General features: G+C 38.6%; 1 protein-coding gene across 1 annotated transcript in view; it reads right to left on the bottom strand.

Moving 5' to 3' along the window:
* Positions 1 to 5,107: 5,107 nt before the first annotated feature.
* The window catches only part of EGF (epidermal growth factor), a 92,909-nt gene continuing 77,410 nt past the window's right edge, over positions 5,108 to 20,606 (bottom strand). The window contains exons 20-24 of the mRNA XM_081225522.1: positions 19,523 to 19,667; positions 14,155 to 14,322; positions 10,957 to 11,074; positions 8,098 to 8,203; positions 5,108 to 6,143 (exon numbers count right to left, since the gene is read on the bottom strand). Coding sequence (XP_081081648.1) covers positions 5,893 to 6,143; positions 8,098 to 8,203; positions 10,957 to 11,074; positions 14,155 to 14,322; positions 19,523 to 19,667 — 788 coding nt within the window. The 3' untranslated portion in view covers positions 5,108 to 5,892. The remainder of the gene's footprint in view (positions 6,144 to 8,097; positions 8,204 to 10,956; positions 11,075 to 14,154; positions 14,323 to 19,522; positions 19,668 to 20,606) is intronic.

Genomic DNA, 20,606 nt, shown 5'->3' with positions numbered 1-20,606 from the left:
AATATCTGCCCCACTAACTTTATAGTTTGGGTGTGAGAATTAATGAGGTTGAATAAGATAATGAACACAAAAATCCTTATTAAATTACAAAGCACCATGCTACAGATGAAACGAACACAACATTGTAAAGCAAATACACTTAAATAAAAAATAAAAAGACCTAAATAATTAAATAAATGAATAAATAAATAAATAAATAAAATAAAAAGCACAGTGCAAATGTATGATAGAACTCCGGAGAAAAATATTTTAATAACACAGATACAAAGGCTTTTTGACCCCAGTGCAAACTATCATATATACCCACATCTATGGGACTAGGTAGCTTAAATGAGATTTGGGTATAAATGGTTTAAAAGCTCAATCACAGCCCAGTCATTACCATAGTTTTTATTTTTTATTTATTTATTTTTATGTGTGTTTTCAGTTTAATTTAGTTCAAAATATTTTCTAATTTCCCTTGAAACTTCCTGTTTGGGCCATAGGTGATTTATAAGTGTATTGTTCAATTTTAAATATTTAGGGATTTTCCTGGTATTTTTCTACTTTTGATTTCAAGTTTAATTTTTTATAGGACATCCTTTGTATGATATATAGTTGAGCCTTGAACAACAGTTTTGAGCTGCACAGGCCCACTTATATGAGGATTTTTTCCAATAAATGCATACTATATTACTACATCATTCATGGTTGATTGAATTTACAGATACAGAACTTTGGATACAGAGAAATGACTGTGAAGTTGTATGTGGATTTTTGACTGTGTGAGGGGTCAGTGCCCCTAATCTCCATGTTATTTAAGGGTTAACTGTATATTTTAAAAAAATTGTTAAGGAAATTTGTGGCCCAGAATATAGTTTATCTCAGTGAATGTTCCATGACCACTTGAAAATAAGCTATATTCTACTGTTATTGGGTAGAGTGTTCTGTAAATGTCAGGTTGATCAAGTTGGTTGATAGAGTTGTTCCGGTCTTCTACAGCCTTACTGACTTTCTGTGTACTAATTCTGTCAGTTACTGAGTGAGGAGTCTTGAAGTCTCCAACTATAATTGTGGATTTGTCTATTTCTCCTTTTAATTTCGTTGGGGAAATGGTATTTCCTTATCATCGAGGCAACAGGTATAAATACTAAAAGCAGGTAATGATAGTGAAAAATTTGGAAAGTTGCTGTTGACAGAGATCAAGTGGTTCTAGAACTCTAGTTATACATTTTCTTACTGATCATTAGAAGCTACCACCTACATCTTTTGTGCCGCTGTCTCCAGCTTTAACAAATTAATAAGTATTTAAAACTAATGTCGACATTCTACAGTGTATTTCTGCTTGGCTTAGCAGCTGCCAACAAATGTTAGAGAAATATCTCACTATAATATACAAAGGGTTATTCTTACAACACATGGGATATTTAATTACCATCTGAGATTTTTCAGTAGAAGCCTTATGATAGTTTCTCAAGGACCTCTTCCGTTTATAAGCTTCCTGCCTTTAAAAAATAGATAAAAACAAAAAAATGTTTTTCCCAGTTCTATCAAGGCACAGATAAGCTGCACAGTGTTGTCTCATACTAATATAGTCATGAATTTATATTCTCATTAATTTCTTTATCCAATGCATAAAACTTGATGAATAAATGACCAACATGTCCCAATGTATATATCTAAGGTAGTGATTTTAATGTAAAAATGAAATTGAATATTTAGTCTGTCTTGATATTTGTGCATAATGCCTCTTAAAATTTTGACCCAGGGGTTTAGGGTTCTGCTCTTTGCCTCATCTTCATATGTAAATTGCCTGGATTAGAAGCAGAAAAAACAAAGTCACCATAATGTAAATTAATGCTATTAAAACAGTGGTCTCAGGAAAGGGCAAAATAATAACTATAATAATACCATTTAATTTTATAGTAAGCATTATGCTGAGTACTCTACATGCATTATTTCATGTAAAAATCACAACAGTCCTCTGACAACAGTAGTGTTTTTCTCCCCATTCTACAGATGAGGAAATTGAAGCTGAGAGAGATTAAGTAGTTTGAACAAGGTGACAAAGCTAGTTAAGTGACACAATGGGATTTGAATTCAGTTTTATTGACTTCAGAGACCATCTTCATAACCACTACATTCTGTATTGTCATTAAATATACCCACACCACCTCCTCTATCTGGAATCGGTGCATCTGAACTCTGAGAATGCAGCTGAGAAGAGTAAGGGAAAAAAGGATGCAACATGTCAAAAGTTTAAGGGCTGCGACTTCCCTGGTGGCGCAGTGGTTAAGAATCCACCTGCCAATGCAGGGGACACAGGTTCGATCCCTGGTCCGGGAAGATCTCACATGCTGAGTAGCAACTAAGCCCATGCACCACAACTACTGAGCCCTCGTGCCACAACTACTGAAGCCCACGTGCCCTAGAGCCCGTGCGCTGCAACTACTGAAGCCTGCACACCACAAGTACTGAAGCCCGCGTGCCTAGAGCCCGTGCTCTGCAACAAGAGAAGCCACTGCAATGAGAAGCCCGCTTGCCACAACTAGAGAAAGCCCACACACAGCAACACAGCCAAAAATAAATAAATAAAAATAAATAAATCTCTATTAAAAAAAGTTTAAGGGCTAAAACTCAAGTACTTTACACAGGAAATGTACTTAATCTCTCCTTCTGTACTATACATGTACTCTTACTTTACTTATAGTGTTAACTTGCTTGGTAATCTGAACACCAAGCTTACAAAACAGAAGCAACAAGAAAGGTGATAAGGAGCATCTATGGAAGGTAATTGATAGAGCCATGAGAGCTGACAGCTTAAAAGTTCATAAAAGTAATAAAAAAAAACAGGTTAAAGTATTTGGACTCAAGTTCTAAGGATCTCTGTAAGCAGCAAAGAAGCTCTGACCGTCACAAAACTGTAACATTATACTATGCCTGGTGTGTAATGAAGTTCTTACATCATCAAGAAAATGTGTAATTATGTGCAGGGTGTTTCATAGAGTGGTAGAAAGAGTGTTATCTTAAATTGATTTTTTTAAAAAAAGAATATTTGGTTTTTAAAGCAGTAAGGCCTTGATTACCTCAATACCTCAGTGGTAGAAATAAAACCTTAGTTTGTGTTGGTGTTGCTGTTACTTTAAGTTGTTTCATACAAAAGATGTCTCATTTTAGAGCTAAAGAAACCATGGTGCAAGCACCTGCCTCACTGTCCAAATGACTCCCTAAAATTCTGGATAATACAGTTTTACTATACTTTATTATTTTGGCAGGTGAGTGGTACAAATAAAAAATAAGAATCCAAATAATTCAGGCATTAATCTGGGATTGACAACTCTTAGTTTAGAACGCACTCTGAAGGCTTAATTGTTGAGTAAGGCACATCATAATTTTCCTTCTGGCCCACCAGAAATGGAAAGTGAACTATGTTAGAGGGTCAAATATTCACTGTAGAGGAGAAAAAATAGGAAATGACCACCAACTAGGAAATTTTCCTGTTTGGTAATTTATGTGCTTCCTACAGTCTCTGGTTCAGATAAGTGAGTGATTAACTAAGGATCCACGTCCATCACATTATTTTCCTACTGAGCTACGTTGTTGTAAGCATATACTACTAGCGACAGAAACCCTGTCAAGTTCCAAACGGGAAAGAACTCTGCTTCAGGCATGTCTGGAGTGAAACAGCTCAGGATGAAACAATGCAGAGAGTGTTTCTCATTTAAGGATTTAAAAAAAAGAAGAAAGAAAAAGTTAACAACAACAACAAAATCTTGCCTGTCACAGCTGCTTAAATTACCTAGATATTTTCCCTTTCTCCCAGCCTTTTTGTTGGTTTGTTTGTATGTCTTTAAATAATTTATTTAGTGTTTTTAACACATTTTCAGTGATCACATGATAATCATTTATTCACATGAAGAGGATATCAGTTGGAAATCAAGGTTAATAGGTGGAACTGGAACCATACGGTTTCAAAAGAATAGAGTATGCTAAGCCTTCTATTAGGTGCTAGAAAAGAGGGCAGAATGCTCATGTTATGTAGCAGGTGACATTTAGTCAAATAGGATCACAATCAGGCATTGTGCACAATGAGACCATGAGATTTAGGAAATAAAAATATTTGATTTGCATGTTTTCCAAACTGAGTATCTTAGATGAAAATGCTCTTTTAAAAAAATAGATTCTTAAAGGAGGATATTTCTGGTAGAGACATGGGAGGCTCAGCAAAGGAAAATACTCTTTCAGGGTGACTTGCTAAGGAAACAAAGTGTGTTTTCTCTCTACTTTGACCAGGGAGACAGTGTTAGATCCTGATCAAGGACACAGGGTCCTAGTTTATGAGGTATCAGATTCACTGCACAGCTTGAAGATAACGGTTCAAAGATAATGCTATGTTATGGGCTATTGTGGTCTTATGTTATCGCTGGAATCCTAAAAGAGGTGCTAAAATACAAAAATGTAATCTAAACACATAAAGCTTCCAAAATGTTCACTTTGGGAAGAAGAAAAAATATTCACACAAATATAATTTTCCCATCATTGGGAGAATTATGACTACATTTTTTCTGAGGTCAGTTCACTCATTAGAAATAAAAGACAGATCTTCTGATCCTCCAGGTTATCAACTATCAATTAAAGCAAAACTGAATACAAAAAAATCTGAATTAACTCCACCATAAAATCTTTACCAAAACTTCTAAGAAGTATCTACTTGAAATGGGCTTCAACTCCTTTTCATGCTGACTTCTGGTGTAACCAAAGTCCAAGGAGTTCAAGAGAAAGGAAAGAAAAGATAAGCAAAAGGACTAGTTAATGCATAAACTGAATAATTCAAAGCCCCAAACAATCCACAATTACAGTATTAGGTTGTGTAATTTGTAGTAACAATGTCTTGGCTGCAAGAATGATATTTAATTGGAACACTTTGTGAAATTTTACTTTATAACGTTAGAAAGATTTCAAATATGATTTTTTTGTAAAGTAACAATAGCAAGCTTAGAAAATCACTTTGCTTCAACTCTAACATCCCCTTAAACTATAATTTATTACTTAACCAGGTGTACAATAAAATGTTTATGTTTAATGCTGATTTTATTTAAATAATTAGAAGAAATTGATTGCTGTCCAAAATTAAAATAAATCAGGCAATTTGCTTACAATCTCATATGTTGAAAATAAGTAAAAATTCTGTTCAAACATACAAAGGGAGAATTTACCATTTTCATTAGAGAAAAAATTATGTGGGGGAAAGAATAGTAATGTCAGAAACACAGAAGTCTCTTGGGTAATGTTTTAAAAATTAAATGCTTTCATTCAAAGATTTTTAAAGGAAAAATAAGCCATCCAATTTGGAAGAAATCAGGTTCTAAGTTAGTACATTTTTCATTAATTTATCAAAATTCATTCTTCAAAATTACCAGCATGGACCACACCAATGATAAGTTAAATGCCTACCGATGTATTATATCAATAACAATAATTTTAATATTCTAACCATTTCATAAAATTGAGCTAAATGTTCTATCCAGATAAGAGAAATTACTTTATAACTGACCCAACCTGTATGATTGATTGTTTTAACCCCAAATATCTTCTGGGGCTGCAGGAAAAAAAAAATCTGTCTGTATTGAATATTGAAGACAACACAGTTTACAAAGCACTACTTTTCCCATTTTGGTTTCTAATGAGTTACCCAGTGATTCTTCAGGTTACTTTTACTTGAAAAACCGCAGTGAGACTGCTTGAAGGAAGAAGCAAAAGCACAATACGTATTTGTCTCCGACGCTGAGTAGGTGATTAGTTGTAGAGATTGTAGAATGAAAATCTGTATTTTTTCCTCTACCTTTTGAAATGAAGTATGACTATCCATCAATAACAGTTTGTTCCTCTTGATCTTACTTTTAATTCCAGCTTTCACTGAGTCAGCGTCATTTGGTGTGGTGGATCCGGAGCTCTTTGTTGCCATAATGGATAAGCTGATGGGAGAGAATGGGACTTCTCAACTCCCCCAGCAATGGGCCATGCCCCATAGGAGGGGAGATGAAAGCTACACTTCATTCCCTGGTGACTAGAGCCTTTATCACTGGATGATGAAACACAGCATCCTTGTTCTGTGCCCATATACATCTGGGGCTCCTTTCTCCATGATGTTGGTTGCAATGACCCTATACAAGAGAAAAAAGACATTTCAGTATTCATATCACTCACAATGTCCAGCAAGACAGACCCTAATAGTAGTGGCTGGAGAGTAGGCCTGAAATATGAGACACAAATGAACCCATTTTCAAACCATTCTGGACCAAATTTTTAAAAAATTAAAATAGTTTTGGTTAGTAAGATGATTCAAAGGACTGTGCTACCTGACATTGCTACTTAGCTTTCTCTGTGTACCTCCTCTGTCCCCATTTGGCCCATAAATGACTTGAGAACAGACCTCGGGTTTTAAATGCACTTGCATTCCTATCCCTTAGCTTGGTACTCTGCACTTAACTTGTACCAGTTGATGTTGGCTGAGGTCAATGAATATGGTTCTATGGAGGCACCACTAGTATAGCCTGTGGCTTAATGGGTTTTCCAGGGTAGAGAAAGAATTGGCTCAGAGCCAATCTTGATCTTTTATCTCATTTCCCACTCTACCTCCCCACTTCCAATCTCCACACGCACTTTCACAACAGGCATTTATGAGATGGCTGGACATGACTGCGGATATGATCACTCATATTGGGAGACAGGTATTATGAGTAGCTCATAGAGAACGGGTCAAACTGTTTGCAATAGAATGAGTAAAAAGAGAGAGATTCTAATTTATTCCTGAGTATTCAGCTAACTGAGTCCTTAGTTCTTGTCTGAGTTTAACCATACTCTTTTAATTGTGCTACTGAATATCTTACAAAATTACATTATATATACCTCTAAAGGGGATTATCTTCATAACGAAGAATTATTTGCTTTTAGCTCCTCAAGAAAAAGTACTATGTAAAACAAGATATTCCATTACATTCAAAAATGCTACTAATAACAACAAAAACCCAAACAACATTTGAAAATGCTAAATGTTTTCATTATCCCGATTAATAACACTTGTAATGATATATATATACATATATAATATTTATTGTAGTTTTAATATTCAATTCTGAAGCATACCTTAATATCCAGAGCCTTCCTCAAATTAGGAAAGAAAGTTATACTGAATTTGGGTTACGTGGCAACACATGTATGAGAGGGGGATTTGGAGTGAGTTTTTCAAAACAAGAAGCCTATGTTCTCTCTACGAGGAAGTCTGAGAAGAGAATGGTAATAAGCATATTTATGAAGGGCAAATATCAGAGAATATAAGTGGGGCTGAAGCACCTCTCATTAGCAGAGGAACTGGTTTTGTTGGCTCAAAGTTTCTCTGAACCTTTCTGAAGGTTTATGATACAAAAAGCATATTCAACCTCATCCTCTGAGTTAGGAAATACAACTATGATATCTGAGACCCAAGCCCAAGAAATTTACCTTAATACAACTCTTGACAAAAGTATTATGTCGAATCATACATAACTCCATTTCTACTGGAAGCAGATTGAGTTCCAGAACAGCCTGAAAATGTGGGTTGATTTTACAGCCCCTCTCGCAGGGGTCTGGCTGGATTTCATAGACGGCCAGGCATCTGGTTGAGGGCTAGCTCCTGATAAGACTTAAATACTCGCAAATCCCTAGGAGAACCCCCAGATCAACTTAAATTCACAAGAATCCTTCCTTGTAAAACGTGGAACACATTTTCTTGGAGCCACTTGCAATTTCACTGGAACCATACCTACAGCTGCCAATATAGATCCCGAACCCCAAGAATGACCTCAAAACCCAATCTAAATCAAAATAAGGAGTGACTCGTTGTGTGCTTGCTTAAGGGGACCTAGCAGACTGCTATGTGACCAGAGTTTTCAGTGAACATGGTAACCTCAGGTAAACAGGAATCTAGTCTAAACATATTTCTCTAAAGTTCTATGACATTCCAATACAGCCAGCTGCTCACACAGCTTATACAATTCCACTATTCACTGTTTCTGTGTGTAGATGAGACTTTTCACATTCAGGGAAACATTCAAGATCCAGGTAAAGATAATCATTCACCAGGCTCCAGGGAAGAAAACTGGCCAACATCTGCCACCAGGCCGTCCTTGAGGGCTACAGGTTGACTCCCATTGCAGAAGTTTTGATGTTCCTTTATAACCACAAACTGCAGCAAACAAAAGGGAGAGAGAGGACATTGTTAAAATCCATAAATTATCTCAACATACATTAAATAAAATCTATGGCTTCATATCCACCTATAGAAGGTAAAAGCCAAAAGAAAGGCCCTGTCAAATTTGTCTCTCTGGCTAACTAAAGATTCAGTTTTCAGTTAGAAAGCTTCTGTTACTCTCTGTTAAAGCAACTAGCACTACCCATACATGAATCCACAAGTGTTCTAAGCATTGCCCACAGGCCAGACGAATAATATCTCGCACATGTATGTGCTCCAACTTTTCAAATGTGTGTGTGTGCTTAATTAGGAAAATTCACTTAAACATGCTATCAAGTTCTGAATAATCTGGGCTCATTAGTGGGTAATAAGAACTAATAATGCAACTACTATTTTGCAGGGATCCATGAAATGTCTTTTCATGCTTGAACAGCTTGGGAACCAGAATTCTAAAAGGCAGTCTCAGAAAACAACATTATTTCTCTTTGGTCAAAAAAATGATTATTTTTGTCATTGTTTGTACTGTCCACATTCGATTGGGCACTTGCAATGCAGGCTAACCAGAGTTCACTGGCTCACATTCACACCAGATAGATTAGAGATTAAAGTAGATCAAAGATAAAAGGAGAGAAAAGAAGTGACCCCATGCCCCAGGATGAAGGATGCAGTTTGGTGAAGTCCTTCCTTGCCAATCAGTAACCCAGCAGAGAGACTGCCCCAAGGTTCTGAACCAATGCTCTACTGGTTCAGAAATGTACCCTCCACATAATGAGCCCATAGCTCAGAAATACAACGAGGAAGAGAGAATAGAAAAAAATCTCCTTGGTCATATTTCTCCTTGAGAAAAGTATAGGAATTAAAATGAGTAGAGTCGATTAGGGAGAGAAATGTTGGTGAGAGAATGGTGGATCCTCTGAATACGTTTTCATTTTCTTATTTTCCACAACACTAATCACCCTTCTCCACCTCCTCCTCATTGATGGTCTCCCGCAGTAACTCATTGCAAAACTAATACATGACCCACTGTTTAAGGGCACATGACCATTTTTCTGGCTCAAGTTAAAATCCAGTCCACTGCACTGCCAGTTTTCCAACCACATGACTCTCTGCCAGAAGAACATAGGTTCCAGGATTCTGGCCTGGGTTGGGGAAGGCAGCTGATGGAACCAAATTTGTTTCTGCTGCTTCTCCTCCTAGTTTGGGTGCTCAGCTCTCTCCCACTCACACTGATATCTGCAGCAGCAGTTGGTGTCAACGACAGTTCTGATGGCTGGGAGACTGAACCTCTTACCACAGCCCTGAGACAACATGCTGCTCATGACAGCAGCAAGTGTTTTTGATTTTTAAAGAAATAAGATACAGATTGTGTTTCTCCTTCTCTCCCATGATTTAAATAAGATGAACTAAACTTGCTACCCAAAACCTGAAGGAAGTAACATACAGGCTGACAGTGAGATCTGGAAAATTAGAGTCCACAAGTCATGAAGGTTCAAAGAACTGAGGACATTCTGTAACTAAGCCCACCCAGAACCACACACTTAGGGAACCTCCAGAGACAGGAGGGATCTTAGAGCTCATGTAATCCAAACTCCTTGGAGTCCTGATGAAGAAACAGGGGTTCAGTGACTTGCTGAAAATTAGCCAACTGGTTAGAAGAGTAAAGCCAGAATTCACATTTCTTATTGTATTTCTGTACTCAAGTTCCACCAAAAAATAAGTATACACTGAATGCGTACAACAGGCAGAAACAGATGGTCACTTGTTAGTCAAAAGCATAGCCACAGGAAAGCTGTTCTCTGAAATGTACATGAAGTAGAGGCTGGAGAGTGGGAGAAGTGATGTGGGAAGGACCCCAAATGATGCCTTTGCCCCTTGACAACCTCTCCCTAATAAACTTTTCCCTACATGCCCACAGGTTTCAATTCCCCACGGACCTGCCATATAGTCCAGCCTCTTCCACAACATATACCACAAGTGATACCAACAACACACACTGAACCAGTCAAGTTATCTCTGACGGGATTCTGAAAATGGAAATTCCAGCAATTTCAAGAGAGCCTGTCCCAAGTCTGCCCTCTAGTGTTCTAAGATCAATTGCTGAAGTGGATGATCTATGAAGCATTTTGAACTTCGCAATTACTATGCTTTTTGGAAAATATACAGGGTTGCCAGATAAAATACAGGATACCCAGTAAAATTTGAATTTAAAATTGAACTTTCAGTATTAGCATGAATTTAACTAGGTGTCCTGTATTTTTATTTGCTAAATCTGGCAAATGTTTTGCTGCTGAAGTTTAAGGACTTAAAATGTGTGTGAGAAAAGAAATTTTAACAAAATTAGGAGCATAATCTTGGGTTTTTAAGACGTCCATCTGAAAGGGATCATCTAAAAATGGGGAAAGACTTTTCACAAACACATAAAAAGCCAAGTTATAGCAAGAAAGTACATGCTAGAAAAAAGATCCCATAAATGTCTCTTGCATTATATTATGGCACTAGTTTAGCTTATCTGATTACTTTAATTTAGGACACAGTTCCCCCACCCTCACTGCCCACCCAAGACCTCCCACTTGCTGTGGTGTTAGGTAACATTAACACCAGCTGGAAGCTATAATAGATTCCAGTCTCTCTGAACTCAGTGAAGAATGAGAAAAAAAAATGAACTGGGATTAACGTAAAGCTTTACTGCTTTACATTTCTTGCTTCATGTAGTTAATTTCTTGCTTCATGTACTGTGGTCACATTACCCAAGGTTGGGGGCAAGAGGACATCCCAGCCTCGTCATCTGAAGGCCTGATACTGCTCACATCTCTGCTCGACTCTTCATAAGGATTCTTTGGATTTTTCGATAGCAGCTTCTGAGTCCTGCCATAGAGCCAAAATATCAGACAATCTCAAAACAAAATAAAACAGTAGCCTACTCAGTGATGGTCAAGGACAACTACTTTTGCTACTGAAATTTAGGTACTTAAAATGCATGGGAGAGAAGAAGTATTAAGGAAACTAGGAGACTAATTTTGTGTTTTAAGGCATCCTTATCTGCATTACTTTCCAGATGATGCTTCACTCTTTCCAAGGTGCCGTGACAAGGGGTAGGAGGGCGTGGGGTGGGCGGGAAGCCATGCATTCATTCATTCATTTATTCATGGACATATTGATTGAGTACTAACTATATCCTAGGCCCTGTCCTAGTCCTGGAGACATAGGAATGGAAAAACAACACAACAAAATCTCTACCTAAACGGACTTAGAATTTGTGGGGAGGGGGCGCCCATGGAAATAGTACCACAGCAATTGTGTGACACACACTATCTTAGCTTCATTTTACAAGTGAAGCCAGTGGGACTGGAAGATAGTAGTGATGAACCCAAGGCACACAGCTACCAAGGGCAGCCCAGGAGCTGGGTCACAATGCTGTGCCAACTACATATTGGCACCTGCCATCTACCTCTACAAGGATTATATCACGAGCTGCAGCAGCTGCTGACCTTCAACACCCACTGAAAGGAGTTCAGTGCGGAGATCAGGAATGAGGCACTCTGTGCTCTGCGAAAAACTGGCAGAACAGGTCTTTAGATAATTAGATATTCTCAGGAAAAGATTTTATGAGCCCAATTCTTGCATCTCCTTGTATCTAGCAAAGCACTAAGATCCTTCATGGTGACGTCACCTCCTCATGAGTAGCAGTAACCTTCACGAGACTAGCAGCAACCTTCCGCAAAAAATATGTGCTTGATTGCCTGTACTCCCCCTTCACCAAAGTCACATATATACCGACCTTGCCCCCTTCCTCTTTGGAGCAGTTTCTCAGAGCCATCTGAAATGCTGTCTTCTGGGCTATAGTCCTCATTTTGCCCCAAATAAAACTTAACTCATAACTCTCACGTTGTGCTTTTTTTTTTTTTTTTTTTTCAGTCGACGGATGCAAAGCCTAGGCTCCTTCCAGGTTTATGCAAGGCATGGTGTCATGCCCTGGGGGAGGGGGTGAAAGGGAGGGAGATCTAACGTGAAAGTGGGATCCCTGTCCTCAAGGCATAGCCTTGAGAGGGAGAGAGACAGGTACATCACATACTGAGCAGCCATTTAAGGGAAACCAATGAAGGAAAGGTGGTGGGGAAGACCACCAGCCAGCCTCAAGATTCCAAAATAATGCTGCTATCCCGGAGCAGATGGCATCTTAATTCCCTCTAGGAGTGTAACCCTCAGTCAAACAGGCCTGTCTGACCATTGGAGGAAGGACAATAAGGAAGGTAGGGGCTGCTGTGGAAGCCCCATCCCAGGAGCTGTGAATTCCATGAGACAGATGGAACCCCATCAGGAAATAGTGTGGGTTATTATTTTTAATCAAAAGCATCAAGGAAAAAAATTGAAGTGGTTAATATAAACAGTTCCAAAGTCGCAAGTTATAGTTTGTGACATAATACTTCCTGTTGATTTTTTTACAAAGCAGTCCTTCCAAGAAATAGTTTTATTTTTATTTTTTACCTTCCAAGAAATCGTTTTATTTTTAAAGTCTTTTTTATTGAATTTGTTACAATATTGTTTCTGTTTTATGTTTTGGTTTTTTGGCCGCAAGGCATGTGGGATCTTAGCTCCCTGACCAGGGATCAAACCCGCATCCCCTGCATTGGAAGGCGAAGTCTTAGCCACTGGACCACCAGGGAAGTCCCCAAACAAGTTTTATGAAGTAATAATATTACAATACTTTTAAAATTATTTAGTTCCACAAACAATCTTTTCAGAGATACACAAGACAAATAGTGTCGGACAGTCAATCTAGACAAAACAGGTCAGACTGACACAAAGGGAGGAATAACTGATTTTAACTCTTTAAAGAAAATTGCTAAACACACCTAACTGATAAACCCAATTATAGATCTGTATTTATTGCTGTACATTAGTGACGTGTCAATATTTAAACTGGCAATTTTAATTTGAACTTAGCAGCATATTACTTACTATGTCATAGTCCATAGAATAAGAAGAAAAAATACCTAATAATTACAGTACACTTGGACTTGTTTCTTCCTTCCATTTTTCTCTACATTATTTGCCAATCATCTACTTTCCTTTTGGCATTCTGTCCAATGGGATGAAACGGTGATTATTCAATATTCTTCCTACAAATATCCAAGATATTGATTGAACACCAGGCTAAAAAGTACAATGGTTACTGATGAACCACTGAATTAGAATTTCAAGTTTTTGCCTGAGAATCCTGTGTCTCAAGATAGAAAAGGATTTGGAACGTGTGACTCCCTGGGGAAGATTACAGTTCATGGAAAATCATAAAAATAACAAACAGCATTTATTAAGTCATATATGCCAGACAAACTACAACGGTGCATAAAATGCTTTTCTGTATTGAGGATAGTGGAGGATGCTGTCTTACTTTTTAAGAAAGTGGAAAATGAGCAAACAGTGTGATGCCCATTCCTTCACCCTAATGTAGTGGGTTTTTTTTTAATAGATGTGTAAATATTATCGTTCCACAGTTCTAAACTTTTAACTTGAAATGATTAAAAACATAAACTCCAAGGACCAGAAACTTCCTTCCAAGTTAGGGAAGATAACTGAGTTTCTTGAACAGAAGTTAATACTTTGTGGGAAATCAACTCAATGGATGGCACCCATGAAAAATTATAGTTATACAGGCTGGGGATGGTGTGAGAGGAAGCACATGATGCTAAAAGAAAAAAAGTGGAATATAAAAACGTGTGAGGTTAAATAACAACCCAGTAAACTACATAGGTTTATGGACAAAGACTGGAATGGAACAATAAATCCACTGATGTTTTAGAGCAATGAAATCCTGGACCATTTTTTGTTTTCTTTTACTGTTACTCCAGTTTTTAAATGAAATAAGTGTGTAGAAGCAGCTCATCTCAAGAAGCCCCTGGGAGGAGCTAGAAGGAGGTTGAAAGTTCCAATGGAAGCAAAGTCACCTGTATTTCTGAGCCCCGCACAGCCCCAGGAGCAGTAGTAAAAGCAGCACCACCGCGCAGGCAGCCACCGCGGTGATGCTCCGCTGCCGCCCGTGGCCGGCATGGCGCAGTTCCCACCACTTCAAGTCTCGGTGCTGACATCGCTCCCCGACGTAGCCAACGACACAGCTGTGACAACATACAAACAGAGGTCAGCAGTGAGTCAAGGCCGAAAGCGCTTATATTTTTGCACTCAATATCCAGCCGTCTCTCAACCTCTGCATTTCAGCTTCAGCTCTTTGGACATATGGAAAATCCATCAGGGGTCAGTTGAAAGCACTCTAATTTACAAGTTAATGCAACACAGACTTCCCCCATTGTTCTGTTGGCCCTGGGATTAATGGGGGATTATTTGCATACCGCCTCTATAAGGCACTGCAGAACATTGATTAAAGATCAATTTCTGTTAGGCTAAAATCCTGTGAAGCTTCCTCTAAGACCAACATAAAGCAACCCTGCCCGGAGAGCCAAGGGAGTTTTTGAACAAATGTTCAGCCAGACTGCAATGAGTATAGGTCAAAGGGAGGAAGAATTCAAAGCAGAGTCTTTCACTTGAGACCAGGTTGTAAAAGAATGTTGAGTAGTCTCTGAACTGGAAGCATAGACTAGTCTGCAGAGGAAATCATTTTTCCTTCTTTTTTAAAATCACAGACTCAAAAGGACTCGGTGGTGACACACAAGCATTTGCCTACTTCTTCAAGGGAGAAAAACTAAATGGAGGAAAAGGGGCATTCACCAACATCCTGCTGTTTCATTAGTGAAATTGTTACTGGAATTACCAGCGGGCAACACAGGCTGCGAACCTTTAGATGAAAGTAAATGAAACAATGCTGCCATCTACTGGGAACACATGCTTCCAAAACTCTCAGGATCTTGGGTAGAACTATATTTATTATTCTTTGTAAGAGCATAAACTTTAAAAATATTCTATTAGAAATTTTGTGTTGCTCACTTGTTAGGAATTTCTTCACCTTGGCCCTGGATCTACTCTCTGTATGTATATCCATGTCCCTACTTTGTTCCAAAAGGAGGTAAAGGAATGAATACACAGAGGACTGATACCAGTCCCCATGGGGGGAAGAGGCAGCAAGGGAGAGGCGTTAGATGAAGCATGCATCATGGATGAAGTCATGGATGAAGGCCCAGAAGGTCTCAAGTCTAGTCCTAGTTCTACCTGAGTTGGTTATAGGAGCTTTGGCGAGTCACTTTCAAAGACAGCAGGGAAAGTAACTAGTGTTTGTTATGCACCTTATGTTTCTGATATTGTACTAGGCACTTTTACTCATTTTATTTTTGATGGCATATTCCCATTCTATAGATGAGGAAAGTGAGATTCAAAGGAGTTAAGTAATTTTTCACACAGTTAGTGAATGGCAGGTTTGATTCAAATGGTTCTCTGATTTCAAAGTCTGTGTTCTTTCTACTACATTGGGCCACTTACAAAAAGAGTTTTAAGTTCCATGCACCTCTGAAGAACTATTCTTCTAGAAGTGATCCTACCAGAGAATGCAGGATCTGAGTGTAGGAAGCATAAAGGACCATCAGGCTATTCCCGGCTTTCCTGGATGCTGTTTTAATGCTAGCTGTCCTTGGTTATAGACGTTTACTATCAACGTCTACCAGCCACTTTTAAATTGTTTAGATATTAATAGGCCACATCTCCAATCCTCTCATAGATCTTAGGGTCTCAAGGAATATGCCAAGCACGTGACAAGAGAACTGGGAGCTCAGGAGGCTGCAATATCAAAGCCTCTCAGCCTTATAAGGTCCAGAGCAATCAGCCAGCATTTCACAAGGGCAGGCCAGGCTCCACTAGTTCTTTAGGGTTTTTTTTTTTTTAAACATCTTTATTGGAGTATAATTGCTTTACAATGGTGTGTTAGTTTCTGCTGTATAACAAAGTGAATCAGCTATACATATACATATATCCCCTCCCTCTTGCGTCTCCCTCCCACTCTCCCTATCCCACCACTCTAGGTGGTCACAAAGCACCGAGCTGGTTTCCCTGTGCTATGCGGCTGCTTCCCACTAGCTATCTATTTTGCATTTGGTAGTGTATATATGTCCATGCCACTCTCTCACTTTGTCCCAGCTTCCCCTTCCTCCTCCCTGTGTCCTCAAGTCCATTCTCTACATCTGAGTCTTTATTCCTGTCCTGCCCCAGGTTCATCAGAACCGTTTTTTTTTTTTTTTTTTTAGATTCCATATATATGTGTTAGCATACGGTATTTGTTTTTCTCTTTCTGACTTACTTCACTCTGTTATGACAGACTTGAGGTCCATCCACTTCACTACAAATAACTCAATTTCATTTCTTTTTATGGCTAATATTCCATTGTATATATGTGCCACATCTTCTTTATCCATTCATCTGTCGATGTACACCTAGGTTGCTTCCATGTCCTGGCTATTGTAAATTGTGCTGCAATAAACATTGTGGTACATGACTCTTTTTGAATTATGGTTTTCTCAGGGTATATGCCCAGTAGTGGGATTGCTGGGTCGTATGGTAGTTCTATTTTTAGTTTTTTAAGGAACCTCCATACTGTTCTCCATAGTGGCTGTATCAATTTACATCCCCACCAACAATGCAAGAGGGTTTCCTTTTTTCCACATCCTCTTCAGCATTTATTGTTTGTAGATTCTCTGATGATGGCCATTCTGATCAGTGTGAGGTGATACCTCACTGTAGTTTTGATTTGCATTTCTCTAACGATTAGTGATGTTGAGCATCCTTTCATGTGTTTGTTGGCAGTCTGTATATCTTCTTTGGAGAAATGTCTATTTCGGTCTTCTGCCCATTCACAACCCTTTTTTCATGAAACATTTCACAGCACCGCTGTTGGGAGAACTTGGGCTGAAGAAGACTTGCCCCATAGGGTGTGGGTTGGTTCAAAGCCAAACCAGAATGAATGAGAATGAATGAGGACCTCTTCTGTGCTCAGGAGGTTTGGGGTCCTCTGAGAATCCCCAGAGCGGGGAATCTGTGAGGAGGACTTTGGGTGTGGAGACTTCCAGTTCTCACATCCTCTGCATCCCCGGGGCAGCCAGCGGGTCCTGCATCTGAGGGGAGCTTTCGTTGCCTCCAAACAAGGAAGGAAGCGCATTCCTTTATTAATGTGCTCACAATGTTAAGAACACTCTGTGTGGAATGATGCCTGTGAAGTGTTTCTAATAAAAGCTGGACTGGGAAGCACTCCTTAGAGATGTGTTATTATGGAATTAAAAAACTACAAGGTGAGGTCATTGGGGCAGGGAAGGAGGGAAGGGTTGGACATCTGATTAAACCACACTTTTATTAAATATAGAATTCAAAAACAAAGTTATGATCCAGATTAATGGGAACTCTGGTGATATTTTAGATGTTGCTTTTTGATTAAAGGTCCTTAAATTTAAGTGTTAGATCCCACTTAATTGTCATTTTGTAGCAACTCGTGTTTGAAACATTATTAGGGGAATGTGATATATTCATCAGGATTTAATGACAGAAAGGAAAGCAGTCTGCTAAAGCGTTCACAAATCATTTAATGAATTGCTGCTATCAGGTCCAAATGAAATTAACGCGCTGACTGCAGTAGGCAACCCTGCAGTACCCTTCTTCTTATTATAATGTCCTCTTTTTTTTTTAACATCTTTATTGGAGTAGAATTGCTTTACAATGGTGTGTTAGTTTCTGCTTTATAACATAGTGAATCAGCTATACATATACATACATCCCCATATCTCCTCCCTCTTGCGTCTCCCTCCCACCCTCCCTGTCCCACCCCTCTAGGTGGTCACAAAGCACCGAGCTGATCTCCCTGTGCTATGCGACTGCTTCCCACTAGCCATCTATTTTGCATTTGGTAGTGTATATACGTCCACGCCACTCTCTCGCTTCGTCACAGCTTACCCTTCCCCGTCCCCATGTCCTCAAGTCCATTCTCTACGTCTGAGTCTTTATTCCTGTCCTGCCCCAGGTTCATCAGAACCTTTTTTTTTTTTTAGATTCCATATATATGTGTTAGCATACGGTATTTGTTTTTCTCTTTCTGACTTACTTCACTTTGTATGACAGACTCTAGGTCTATAATGTCTTTAATAACCCAAAGTTAAAGTATCAGAGAGAAACACAAACCATTGCTAGGACACTTGTTTTCATAATTTCATTATCTGTAACAACAAGAAACCATGAACAGGTAAAAACAATTTGATTCTTATTATCAAAATCAAGGATGATTAAGTACTAAATTTATCTTAGGTTAGAAAATCACAGCATGAAATATGAACATGAAAGCAGATTTCTATTAGAACTGAGTCAGTTTTGCTAATATTCATGAGCATTTTTCACTGTGTCTGTTTGTGTCAGGCTGATGTGATTTATAATGCAAGGCCATATACTTTGTCGCAGAATATAACTTATTCTTCTTATAATTTAGACTATGTTTCTGCTGATTATTAGTGATAAAATAAGCAAAGCCTCGAAGCTTATAGCATCTTTTCGTGAGGATCGAAGTATTTCATCATTCCTTCACTAGGCACAGAGAAAATTATCAATGAGTCAGGAGTCCAGCCATAGGAGACCTATTCATTTTTCAGTATCTATCAATTCCCTCAGATTGCCTTCAAATTATGAAAGTAATTAAAAGTAAGATTTGATACAAAACTAGATCTTCTGGGTGTGGTTTTTACTAAAAACTGAGGGGCATGGTTTCTGAGTGAGTACGGTGGGAACACCTCAAAGTTCCAGGGCTTCCTTGAACCCTCTCTTCAGGTTGACACTTAGCCCACCGAAACCATCACGGGGACAAAAGCAGAGCAAAGGCAGCCATGGCTGCAACCAGCAGTTGTTACCAAACAACAAAAATGTAAATGCCAACTATTAGGAAGTAAAGAGGGAAAAAATGTGTTAGTTTTGAGCATTGAAGGCAAGAAGTCCAGTGTGAATATATTTAACACTTTTTAAAATTCAGAAACATAGCATTGATGTGCTCCATCTATTTGGCAGAAAATAAATCAAAGTTTTAAGAAATTCTCTCAGTTTAATCCCCAGCCTATACCAGTAGTAACATCAAGTTATTTAAATAAGAGGGAAAATAACCAGTTCCTTACAATTAATATTTACCACTAGCACCGGGTTAGGGGTGGGGGATGGTGAAATATGCAAGAAAGGTGTAATACACACACAGAATTTATATATGTAAATATAGGGTTACATATATAAATTATATATTTTCCCTATGGAAAAGCCTAATTATAGAAAAATCTCAATATAGGTTTTCTGAATCTGCTAAAAGTTATGGGCTGCAATATCATTTCTCTGTGCCATCAGAAAAATAGCTTGACTTACTTGCAGGCATAGCTGTCGACTGCTTCAACATACATACACACACCGCCATGGAGGCAGTACCCATCATGGGACGGGGGACATTCGGGGTAAATATTTCTCACAGGAGAGCGGCCATCCTCCCTGGGATGAGAGGGTGGAGTCGAGTCTAGAAGAAGCAAAGGCATTTCTTTTACTTTCTGAAGTGATTGGGGTCTTTCAGATATCAATATCAGGAAGTAGTTTCTGTGAACAATTTGTGAGATAGAACAATAGTTGTGATTTAGAACAACAGTTTCACTTTCTTAACCAGACCTCGTGTCCTTCACCATGGAGCCAGCCATTCTTTCCTTAGGTTCAGCATTATTTGACATAAAGCATGTTGGAAGCTGTAAGAGAATGGTCAATCCCAAGACCATATGAATTCCGAGTACAGATCTCATTATAAAAGCACATCCATCATCCAAAAACACACGCTGTGTGAAAAAGCAGTTAGCTTAAGAGTGCCTCACTGAACAACAGTATCTCTTTACAGCTTATAAACCACCTACCACTACACAGTCCACTACCCCTAGTTTCCTGGGAGTCTCAAAAATTTCTCCCACACGAGACTTTCTTCTAAAAACTATTTAAGTTGTAGGGGAGCCCTCCAAGACAAGACTAGCAACTTTGACAGAAAGGAAATGTTACCATAACAGAGGGGATGCCGAAGTGGGAAAGTCCGTTTTATTGAATGGTTTGCTGCTCTTTAAAGGGAAAACATTAGGGTGTATAGCTGATTATATAAATATTAGGAGTCTTTCAGTACCTTTAAGAAGAGCAAATTATTTGAGAAAATAATATGCTAAAAAAACAGAGACCCGAGCAAGTGCAGAACCTTCTTTCTCAGGATGTTTTCTGCTTGCAGAGCTGAGACAGGTAAATAGCTGGCAATGACTTAGCTGACCCTGGCTTCTGTGGTCTATGAAGCCAGCTCCCCTTCTGGGTACTGATGGTAAGCAGATACTGCTGTTATGGGGGAGGGTTCAGGAAGCAGGAAGCGACAATTATTAACATTTTTTAATGTTCTAATTCAGATCAAGAAATACTGACTTTTTTTATAAAATTA

Source organism: Mesoplodon bidens (assembly GCF_964165515.1).
Source record: "Mesoplodon bidens genome assembly, chromosome: 1".
NCBI classification, from domain to species: domain Eukaryota; kingdom Metazoa; phylum Chordata; class Mammalia; order Artiodactyla; family Ziphiidae; genus Mesoplodon; species Mesoplodon bidens.
Note: the sequence above shows the minus strand (reverse complement) of the source record. Positions and strands in the feature narration are given on the sequence as shown.